The sequence below is a fragment of the Neopelma chrysocephalum genome, unplaced genomic scaffold, assembly GCF_003984885.1.
Source record: "Neopelma chrysocephalum unplaced genomic scaffold, ASM398488v2 Primary Assembly neopelma1_180, whole genome shotgun sequence".
NCBI classification, from domain to species: Eukaryota; Metazoa; Chordata; class Aves; order Passeriformes; family Pipridae; genus Neopelma; species Neopelma chrysocephalum.
Window position 1 is genome coordinate 182,453 of NW_020897842.1, and position 11,651 is coordinate 194,103.

General features: G+C 49.9%; 1 protein-coding gene across 3 annotated transcripts in view; it reads left to right on the top strand.

The window, feature by feature from the left end:
* Positions 1-559: 559 nt before the first annotated feature.
* The window catches only part of PUSL1 (pseudouridine synthase like 1), a 23,764-nt gene continuing 12,672 nt past the window's right edge, over positions 560-11,651 (top strand). Inside the window, exons 1-3 of one of the 3 annotated variants that reach the window (XM_027702125.1) lie at positions 560-680; positions 2,118-2,175; positions 8,564-8,751. In XM_027702125.1, the coding sequence (XP_027557926.1) occupies positions 613-680; positions 2,118-2,175; positions 8,564-8,751 (314 nt within the window). In that variant the 5' untranslated portion in view covers positions 560-612. Of the gene's footprint in view, positions 681-1,459; positions 1,658-2,117; positions 2,176-8,563; positions 8,752-11,651 lie in introns of those variants that run through there. The other 2 variants (XM_027702126.1, XM_027702127.1) reach the window with 2 other exon arrangements.

Here is an 11,651-nt window from a genome sequence, read left to right on the forward strand (position 1 = left end):
TCCCATCCCGGTCCCCATGACCCCATCCTGATTCCCATCCTCCCATCCCAGTCCACATGAGCCACTCCCCATTATCCCATCCTGGTCCTCCCCGCCCATCTCGCTCCCCATCATCCCATCCCGGTCCCCCCTGCCCATCCTGGTCCCCATGACCCCATCCCGGTCCCCGTGAGCCTATCCCGGTCCCCATCATCCCATCCTGCTTCCAATCCTCCCATCCCGGTCCCCGTGAGCCTATCCCGGTCCCCATCATCCCATCCTGCTTCCAATCCTCCCATCCCGGTCCCCGTGAGCCCATCCCGGTCCCCATCCTCCCATCCTGCTCCCCATCCTCCCATCCCGGTCCCCATGAGCCACTCCCCATCATCCTTTCCCGCTCCCCACCATCCCATCCCGGTCCCCCCCGCCCATCCCAGTCCCCACCATCCCATCCCGGTCCCCATGAGCCCATCCCGGTCCCCATCACCCCGATCCCGATCCCCATCCTCCCATCCCGGTCCCCGCGGCCCCCCCGGCGCGGGCGGCGGCGGAAGCGGCGGTGCCGAGCGGGGGAAGGGGCGGTGCTGCCCGGCCGCTCGGTGCCGGGGAGGGTCCCCGGGGTGCCCCCCCGGGATGGCAGAGATGGGCTGTGCCCCGGCCCGGTACCTGGTGTTCTTTCAGTACTTTGGCACCAGGTACAGGTACGTGCCCAGGTGCCCCCGCGGAGACGCGCGGGGAGAGCGGCAGAGACCGGGGCGGCACCGGGAGAGCTGGGCAGGGATGGGGAGAGCGGAGTTTGGGGAGAGAGGAGTTTGGGGAGGGCAGAATTTGGGGAGAGCGGAGTTTGGGGAGGGCGGAGTTTGGGGAGAGTAGAGTTAGGGGAGGGCGGAGTATGGGGAGGGCGGAATTTGGGGAGAGGAAAGTTTAGGGAAAGCAGAATTTAGGGAGGGCAGGGTTTGGGCAGGGCAGAATTTGGGGGGTGATGGGTGAGAATAGTGTTCAGGTGTGGGATGGGAAGGGTGAGAGGTCAGTTTAGGGAAGACAGAGTTTGGGAAGGGATGGGTGAGAGCAGAGTATGGGGAGGGATGGATGGGAACACTGTTCAGGGGAGAGATGGATGGGAACAGTGTTCAGGGGAGGAATGGGTGAGAACAGTGTTCAGGGGAGGGATGATCCCTTGCTGAGCAGGTGGGAGCACACAGGGAGCTGGACTCTGCTTCCTGCTGTGCACAGAAGTGCGAGGGAGGGGATGGTTCAGGCAGGAAAGGTATAAAATTAGCAAAGAGAAAAGGTCAAAGGGAAGAGAAGAAGGGAAACTTATCTCAGGCTGGGGAGGGAAGGGCAAGTTGCTGTTTTTCCTGCAGTGGTGCCTGATTGTGGCCAGTTCTCAGCGTTCAGGTACCTTTGCTGGCCAGAGGTGCAGGTGAGGTGATGTGTGGGCTGTGATCCCTGCAGGCTGAGCTGGGATTTCCCCAGGCCTTAAACACCTCATGTGTAGAGCTGTGCCTGTTCACATCTCAAAGTGTGTGGCAGAACTTGTGCAGCCCCAGCTCGTGGAACTGTTCCTGTCTTCGTGAGGATGTTACAGAACAACAACACCCTGTGCCAAACTCCACAGCTGGTTCCCAGTGTGTGCTCTGGGTCACTGTGGGCACTAAATTACTCTGAGTAGTTCCAGGTAGGGTGGGTTTAGCCTTGGGATGTCTCTCTTTTCTCTTCAGTGGGAATGGCAGTGACTTCTGCAGCAGAGAGAGAAGCTCCTCACAAACTGCCTTCGTGGTCTTTTAGTCCCTTTATGGCACTCACAGAAAAGCACCTGCAGTTGGCAACCGACTCCTGGCCCTGAAATAGTTTCATCTGCAAACTGGTGTCATTTGTCTGCCCCGTCCCCCAGCCAGCCTCCACCTGAAGGGAGAGTTCAGGGAGTAGTAATTTAAGGGTGATTTTAATTCCAGGCTTATTTCTTGCACGTAACCCCTGCATCAGTTTTCCTGCCCGTTCATGAGTTCTGTGGGAAGATCCAGGTGGTCCAAAAGCAAACAGTCCCCCATGGGCTTCTGGATGTGTTGGTGGACTCTGTGTCAAGTCCCTGAGTGTTGACACACATCAATAACTGTTGTCTTTGTTTTGCTCTGCAGTGGGGTTATGGAGACTAAGAGGGATCAGGCACTGGTTGGAGTCCAGAATTATTTGGAGGTAGGTCCTTGCTAATCATGTTGTCATTAGAATGAAGCTCCTGGGGTCACATTGCTCAGCTCCAGATTTTATCTGGAGTTATAATATAACTATTATTTTGAGGCTGACACTCAATAAAACCACAATAAAACTCAATAAAACTACAGTGCTAAACACTGTAAAGTTCCAAACAGCCCAAGTGCTTCAGAAATGATGTCACTGTGGAGATTCTGATCCTGAAAAAGATGTGACCCCTTCGATGGGCCTTGAAATGGAGGCATCTGAGTGCAGAGCTGTGATTGTGAGAGGCCCTGCTCAGGTGCTGAAGGTACCTAAGCATGTGAGGCTTCCTTAGGACTTGTGGCTTTGCCTCCCCCCTTGCTCTTAAAACTGCCTCAATTCTAGTTCATGGCAAAATCCTTTATGGCTTTGGAAACTCCAGGCTGTGTCCTCCTGGGAGAGGATGCCTCTGATGGATGTTTTCAGAACAAAGCACAGCAGGATGTCCATTGTTCCTTGCTGTTCCCATTCTTTTGGAGTTCTGAGATGCCAGGGGAAAGAAGTTCTGATCCTGTTGTCCTGGTTGTTCCCTGTGCTGCTCCCAGGGATCCCCCAGAATACAAGAATGGCTTTCAGGACCCGAGTGCTGTTGGGGCTCGGGGTGAGCGTGCAAAATGTGGTAGAAAACAGGTCAAAACAGGGTAAAAGCTCAGCACACCTGAGCATTGTAATCCAGTTGTAATTTAATTACAAGCTGCTGGCGAATCCCATGTTCTGGGGCAGGGCAGGAATCAAAAGGAAGCTGCATTATTTGTCTTGGAAGCATCAGGCAGTTCAAAACGAAGCTTGTGCATTTTTAGAAGATAAAGAGGTTGTAGAGGAGGTTCAGGCTGATTGCTGGGGGTCAGGTCAGACCTGTGTGTTAACAGCCAACCCTCTTGTACCTCATTTTTGGTCCCAAGTGCAGCAGTGTGCTGCTCTGGGACAGTCTGTGCTCTGTCTTGGCTGCCAGCCTGGTGTTGTGAAGAGCAGAGTTGTTGAAGGGCTGGTCCAGAAGGACCTGCTGTCCCACCCAGCCTCTCTCTGTGACCATTCCCACACCACTGAGGGTGGGAGTTCCTGTGTGCCCTCCCTCCCCAGCCTACAGGGGGAAAAAGTGTGAGGAATTATGGTTTGAAGAAGAGTTCTCAGGGTGTATTTCTGTGCCTTCTTGCCTGAGACCGTTGCAGAGAAAGTGGATAAATATTGTGCAGATCTTGAAAGAAGACCCCAGAGGACTTTCCATCTCATTTATCTCATCCCCTGAGCCATCCAGTGCCTCAGCCCCAGGACTTTGGGCGAGCCCAGCAGTTGTTTTGCATTATCCCAGTGACTCTGTTTGAACAGGCAGATGGGCAGGATGGGCGATTAGGGGAGAAAAGAAGAAAGGGGGGAAAAAAAGGAAAACATGAGCTTATTTGGTGTTGTCTTTTCACAGTATCAGCACTTTGCAGGCCAGTTCTGGGCTCTGTGCTTTGCTTTCATGTGGTGGTATTGATGCTGGGCACTGCTGTGTCTATTGGAACCACATGGGAAGTCTCAAAGCAACTCTAATAGAAAACTTCTGGAGCCTGTAGGAATTTCTCTTCCTTCCTCCTTTTCTGGGCAGCCTTGAACTTCACTGCTTTCCAAAGCCAGGAAGGGAAGGGCAGAATTAAACCTGTGAGGAGGTTTAATTAATTTTGTTGTATCCTAGAGATGTTCAGACGTTTGTTTGCAGTTCCAGGCAAGCAGAAATAACCTGTGAGCTGCACACCTTGTGTTTCAACAACTGTGTCCTTGAAAGTGTCACTGGCTGGTTGGTTTGTGAGTGTGGGCTGGGGTAAAAAATCTGGGCTGGGGCTGAGCAGAAGGTCTGTGTCTCTGTAAAATTCTGTATCATACAGGACAGAGAAGCTGCTGCTCTGTAACAGAGCCCTGGGACTGTCACGAGGAGGTGGAGACTTGTTTTAGCTCTGGGACAGATGTAGATATTTGATGGAGCTTTTAATATCTCTTTGAGGGGGGGTAAGCTTTGCAAGAAAACACTTTATTTCTTTCCTGGAGACAACATATTTATCTCGAAGCCCTTGGAAACCCAACTTGCTGGTGATGGGTCCAAAACAAATCCCAGAGGGGGACGTTTAAGCCCTGTGACTTTGCTCCCTCCAGTTCTTTGTGGAAACTTTTAAGGTGCAGGAGTTCATGTTCTAGTCTCAGCTCTCACAAATATCCCTGTTATAAAGGGAGGACTCTTGTTATAATATATATATATTATATATGTATCCCTGTTATAAATGTAGCACCTTTTGGCAGGGTGAGTGGCTGTTTGTGGCAAACACCCCGTGGCATCCACAGATTCACCTTCCCTCTCGTGGCTGGTTGGGACCATCCCTCCTGAGTGTGCTCCTTCCCACTGTGCTGGTGGATGCTGCCCAAAGCTAATCTTCCCCCCACAAAGCTCTTTTTTTGGCCAGCAGCCTCGTCCCAAGGCCAGATATTATTCCTCATGAAAGGAAAAGGGAGGAGGAGAGGGGAGAAGGAACATACACCAGCTCCTTACTATGCAAGGCAGCTTTGCTACAACCTCCTGCCCTCCCCTCCTCCCAACCCCCTGAAAAAAAAAAAGAAAAAGAGGAAGAAAGAAAGGAAAACAGACCAAGAGAACTGTCATCTTCAGCCTCTGTTTTGATAATAATTTCAGTGACGTAGGAGATTGCTTTGGAAACCTTTTTTTTTTTCCCAGCAGAATCTACATTCTCAGCTTTCACTTCAACTTTTATTTATCCCACTCCAAATGGGTGAGATTTTTAATTGGTTTCAGTTGACAGAGCACCCAGGGAGAGTCAGGGAGGCTGGGTTGACTTGCAACCAGAAGCTTGCACACGTTTATTATTTATTAGAACCTTGTCATTTATAAATCCTGGCGAGGGCAGTGCAGCCCCCCTGTGTGTGTCTGTGCTGCTGAGGCCACTGCACAGGATGGAACCAGGAACAATCCAGCTGCTGGGAGAGAGAGAGAAACAGGCACTTATTTTTCCAAGACATTCCTAGTGCCTGCAGAGGTGGGTGATTGAGTATCTCCAGGATTTTTTTATTTTTAATTTAGGCTTCAGGGAGAGAAGGGGATGTAATTTTTTTTAAGTGGTGTACATTAGTGGGCCTGTTCTTCTTCTTGCCTCTCTTGTGTTGAGAGAGGGAGTAACAGCAGCAATTTGGAAGGTGGATCCCCGTCACTCTGGCACACAGCAGTGGAAATTTCAGCACAATTCAAAATATGGAAGTGCTTAATGACTGAAACCTGTTAGCAGGACAGACCTACTAAGTGCAAGTCATACTTTCCCCTGCATCACTGGCACAGCTGTGCCAGTTTATCCAAGGGGGATAAACTTGCACCCTGGGATGCTCCAGGAATGTGGTTGTCTGGAAAGACTCTGGGAGTGAAGGTTAAATGCAAATGGGTGAGATGTGGCTCAGGGAAAGGCCTCCAGCAGGCACCAAGCCAAGGTTTTGGTGTTTGTGGCACCTGCTAAAGAGAATATTTGCATGTTCTGTGGCTTTAAAGGAGGGAGCAGAGACCTGTGAACCCTGAGCACAGGGAGGACAACCCAGCTCCTTCATTGCTCTGCCTTCTTTATTTCCTTTGAGCTGGGTGCTTAACTCCTGCTTCAGTTCCCCCCCAGGAATCCACAGATGATATCAGACAGGAGAAGGATCTGGATTAACAGCACTGAAGCCTTTTGGGTTCCTCACACCAAAGACCTGCTTCTTTTAGGGGCCTGTTTGTACTGAAAGGGCAGGAAAAACTGGTCCTTATCCAAGCAATTGCTCCATGTAAATAACGCACCTTTTTTGAAATGCAGTGTGGGGGATAATAACAGATTAAATTCCACAGGAAGCAGGGCAGGAAACCTTCAGCTGCCTGTGGGATCCAAGGACTTTGGATGGCACATTTGCATAGGTGAAGGGTCACTTCTTAGTTGCCTGCAAAGGAGTTCAGCAGTTCAGGAGTTGTCTCTTTAAGGAGATTGTATCCCTTCCTAATTAAATGAAATATTAAAATTGAAACTGGAGGCAGCAGTTGATAGGATGTGATCAGCTGTGTGCCTGCAGGGCTGGAGGAGGGATCCACACACAAAGATTTCAGCTGAGCTTTGCTGTTGGTGGTGGTCACAGCCCTCCTGGGATGCTCAGGGACGTGGTGCTGGACAAGGGCAGCTGTGAAAATCCCTCTGGTTGAAGGTGTCCTTCAGTGCTGCCCCTCTGGGGGTTTGGGGGCTGAGCTGGGCAGGGCAAAGAACCAGCTCTGGCTCAGGGTCAGCAATCCCCTCTCCCTCTCCAGCCTGGTTTCCAGCAGTGCTCAGCTCCTGGCAGAGGAGGAGACATCCAGTGTTCTCATTATCCAGCCTGGAATGGGATGCAGTGTGGGATCCAAGGCACTGCTGCATCCAAACTTCTGCAAGCAAGAAAAAAAAAAGAGGATGTTTTCCATGTTCTCTCCTGTTCTCTCTCTTTCAACTCTTGTTTCCACTGGCTGGTTTTTGTCTGATGAGAAAGGAGGGGGGAGAAGAGGGTGGAGGAAGGGAGGAGCCTGTGAAACCCAAACATCTCTGAAACTTTGCTCTTAAAATCAGCTCCTGCTTTAAGACAAATTGCTGAGGCACAAGCCAAGGTCTGCTCCAGAAAACTATTTAATTTCTGTCTGCTTCTCTCTGCTTAAGGGTGATAAATAAAGGTTTTCGTTGTTAATTGTAACCACATGTGAACTCCAAATAGAAGGATTAGGAAGGGGAAAATCAGTTTTGTTCTCTTTCCCAGGCCTCCCCCTGCAGCTTGGGGACATTTTTTTTCCCTGCCTTCCTCTGCGTTTTAACTGTGCATTTCTGAGAGCCCAGAATCCTGAAAACTGCTCAAATTGGAGTCTGGAAGGTATTTGTGAGTCAGCAGTTCAAACTTTTACTGGCTCTTGTACCAAATTAAAATCTAATAAAGACCACCGCTGGCTTCGCTTCTCAGGAGTTGGGGATGGGAAAGGGAAGGAAATTTCTAGTCATCCTTCTGGTTTTCTGCCTTCTTTTGTGGGTTTTTCAGTCTTTCAAAACGTTTCACTTATTGCCTGTAATGATGTTCACTGGATTTTCTGTCTCCTCACAAAGGAGGGCTGTGTTTGCCTCTCTTCTTCTCCTCTTGTTTGAGTGTGAATCTTGATTAAAAGACACCTTATTAGTGACTCATTTAGCAGGGGTTTATTTGCTTTCCCAGCAGGAACCTTTAGTTAATTCCCCCAGTTGTTTTTCCAGTCAGTGGGCAGAAGGGAAAGGCAGAATAAAAAGGGATAAAAACCAGCTGTGTGGAGAGGAACAGCTGGGAAAGGGAAACAACAATCCACAGGTGGATCCTCCAGCAAATCCCTGCCAAAATCCATAGGCAGGACCCCGAGGATCTTGTTGCAGTGCATTTTGCTGACTAATTTTTAAAGGGCATCTCAGCTGCAGTGTAATTTTAGGGGTTTGGGGGCTCTAAATAAGCTTGAAGTAATTAAGTTTTGTTGTTTTCTGCTTTAGCCCTGCTGTGCCAGAGGTCTTGGGGCGAGTGAGGCATCACCTGAATATTAAGGCAGCTCTTGGCTCCTGAAGAAAACTACTCTTGAGGAATATATAGGGAAAAATATGAGTAAAACCCATCCTGTTTGTGCTGTGGTTGGTTGTAGCTGCCGGGACAGCTCAGTGTCAGCTCCTCACTGCTGGTGGGTTTTGAGAGCTGTGTTCTTGATTCTTGGCTCTGTTTATATTGATATTTCTCAGTGGGACCAATAAATGCATTCCCTCAGTGCTGTGCTGCCCCTGCTCTGGCTCCTGTGTTCTCCACAGCTCATGGAAGTGTGTTCTGGAAAAGAACTTCTGCCTGCAGCATCAACCCCAGCATTTTACACCATCCTGGCCTGCAGCCTGAGCTCCTTCAGCCACCTTGGCTGGTGTCTTGGCTGCTTTCCATCCCTTTGAGGGCCTGGATTTTCAAGGATGGTTGGTTTGAATAGTTAATCCTGTGTCTTGTTTCTCCCTCACCCAACGACACAAGGCAAAGGACAGGGAGATGAGTGTTTTTACTTCTATTTTCTACATGAAGGGAAGCTCACATGGCATTTTGGCTGTTCTATCTGAGGTGATTTCAGGGCACAGAGTGAAAAGCCACTGGTGCTGGGATGAGTCCCCCAAACAGGCCCCTCTCCATCACCTCCTTTGCCCACGGTAACTCCAGATTTGCCTACTCCAGATTCCTTCTCTACCCGAGCAATAACAACGTGCTGAGCAGGGAGGAGGATGTGTTTTTTTTCCCCAGCTGGCTCCAGGTGAGCCCAGTGTTGCTGAACCCCCCTCCTGTTGGCTTTCAGAAGGCAGCCCAGAGCCTCAAGGCCAGTGTTCCCATCAAATTCCACATCTCCAGCCGGACGGACACGGGGGTCCACGCGCTCTGCAACGCCGCCCACCTGGACATCCAGAGGGGCCCAGGGAAGCCCCATTTCAGTGAGGAACAGCTCCTCTTCAGCCTCAACAACCACCTCAGGCCCGAGCCCATCCGGTGAGTCGCTGCCAAGTCCAAAATCTGTTGTTTTGCCTTTGTTGGGGAAGGGAGGAAATGCAGCGATGATCCCTCGCCTTCACACACGGGGGATGTTTCCCCCTGTCCTGGTGTTGGTAAATCACCCCCTTGCACGTGTATTTCTGCTACAATTAAAGTACTTAATTAAAAAAACCCACATGTTATTAATTATATTCATTATAATTATTTTATATGTATTATATTAATATATAATTAATACAACTCATCAGAACATGAAGAGTGACAGCTTTCAGTTATTATTTCTTGCAGAATTTCAGAGTGAGCTTACTCTGCATGAGACCTAGGAAATAATCATGGTATCAGCAGTTTCTGTTAGGAATATGCATCAATTACAACATAATTACTTCACACCTTGTGAAGGTTTCAAGAGGTGGATTGAATTTCATGTTCTTTGATTTTCTCCCCGAGTCGTTGTGTGTTCTCTGTCAGGTGTCACTTCTGGTTCTTCCCCAGACATGAAGAACTTTTAACTTTTCATAGTTGAAGTGCAAATTGAATGAAACACTGGGATTTTTAGCCTAAAAGCCAAATCTGTGCTGTGTCATAGAATCACTGCATCATTTGCCAGCAGCTGCTTTGCTCTGCTCTGTTCTTTCCTGTGTTAACTTTGTCTTATTTGCATGAGTAAAAACTCTTCAAGGCACAGGTGGAGGGGGTCAAAGCACTTCAGAGAGTTGTGCAAGGAGGGGAGTGGTTTATAGGAGGTGTTGAAGGGGGGTAGTTTATAGGAGGTGTTGAAGGGGGGTAGTTTATGGGAGGTGTCGAGGTGAGCAAAAGAATTTGGGCACGAGGTTGGTGATTACTCCCAGGCCTCAGGTTCTCCATTTCCCATGACTGTCACCCTCCTGATGTCTGGTGACATGGACATAAAGGAAGATTATGGATGCAAAGCCCCCATGGCAGAGCAAGGACATAAAAGCACACCCTGCCCACCCCAGGGAGGGGATTGTTGTGAGAACTGGGAGAACTCCACTCCCCCTGCCAGCTCCACCCAGGCTGCTTTATTTCCTAATCTCTCCCTTTGTGAAAGCTCTGCCCCAAATGCTGACAGAGCAAAGCCTGGGATTTGGGGCCTGACATCATTCTTGGTTTTGCAAGGGAGGATTCAGGTTCTCCAGGGCCACCAATCCAACTCTGAATGGGCAGGTTGCTCAGATAGGTTGGGGTCTGAGGGAGGTGGGTGATGGTTTTGCTCTTTTCCCAGGAGGTTCTTTCATGGGTACAAGTGCTGTGGAGTTCAGCAGCCCCTGGCACAGCTTCTCCAGACTCAGGGAGGGGCTGCAGGGATCACCTCCTGGTCCAGTGGCCCTTCCCAAGCCCATGCAAGGTGGAGGGATTCTGCTGTGGCGTGTCCAGAGGGCACAGTGACTCCAGGGAACAAATTCCAGCCCGTGCTGATGGTCATGGGTGGGTGTGTGTGTGTGTGACACTGGTGGCTTGGCACTTGCTGCCGTGGGAAGGTCTGTTGTGACTGGGCTCCCACTTGTGCACCTTCTGTAGGTCTGTGGCAAAGAGGAGTTTGGTGCCTGTAGCTCTCCTGGCCTCAGGATTGGGTTTCCCAGTGTCTCCTGCAGCGTTTCTGGAGCTGTGTGTCAGTGATGCTTTGCATTTGTTGGAATACAGTGGGGGACCTTTTCTCTTTGGGCTCTCAGCTGGAGCAGAAGCTGCAGCAGCTCTCTCAGCCAGCTGCATTCTTTCACCTCTGAACGAGCACCAGGGGAGCCATCAGAGGGTGAAGGGGAAGAGGAAGTGAAATCCATGGAATCTGAGCTCAGGAAGGCGCTGTGAGCGCCTCGTAATCTACAGACACACAGTTCCTGTTGGTGCCTGTTTGTTGTGTTGCTTTATCTGACCTTTTCCCCTGGTGTTTGCAGTTCCTCTGGCAGTCCCCAGACAGTTTTAGGAACAAGATAAAACCACCCTGCCTTTTCCCTTTGATCCTGGGAGTCTCCTGACTGTCCATGTTACCTCCATGAAACCCTCTTGTGCCATGTCTGAGCAGGTGAGCTCAGCCCAAGGGTTGGGGTTAGATGGCTCTTGTGCTGCTTGAGCTCCATACAGAGTGTGGCTCAGGCTAGAAACCAGAAATCCATCAGGGAATTTTCCCCTCCCCCTGCACCTTATTTGCAAAAACGTGTTTTGGCAGTTTTTGCAGGTTTGGTGGAGTGTTAAAGCAAAGGTTTCACAGTGGGCACCTGAAGGAAAAGCAAATCCTCTTTCCACTGCTCTTACCCCACAGCCCAGGGACAGCCACCCAGGGACAAGTCAGGTCCTGCACCCCAAACCTGAGGTGGAATATTAGAGGATTGACAGCTCTGCACTTACAAATCCAGTTCCTCTGAAAGGAGCAGCTCAATTCCTGCACAGTGAGAGGCCACGAGGCAAATCTCTCTCTCTCAAGCTGACTGGGAGTTCCTGTCCCTTGACAGCTTTCACCTTCCCTGACATATGTGCAAAGAGTCTGAAGCAGCTGCTCCGGGGTGGGGCTGGAGACTGTCTCTTTCCAGAATTAAAAATAATATTCTAAAATAGAATTTGACTTGTGCAGGGGTTTGGGTTGTTAATTTTTGCTCAGACTGAAAACTAGGTCAGACTCGGTGCTCCCTGTAAGTCAAAACCTTTCTGGATGTTTTAGTAGTAACAGGGAACGTGAAGTAGGTCATGGTTTTGGTTTCCTTCCTTAAAAGACTGGAGCAGTTTGGGAGCAAAACTCTCTGATTTTACAGCCAGGGAGTCTGTCTGTGATGGTCAGTCTGTTCTGAGCATCCCCAGCCACTGAATCTCAGTCTCTCTTCCCTGAATTTGGGGCTAAATTTGCTGTCTTCCCTGAATTTGGGGCTGAATTTGCTGTCTTCCCT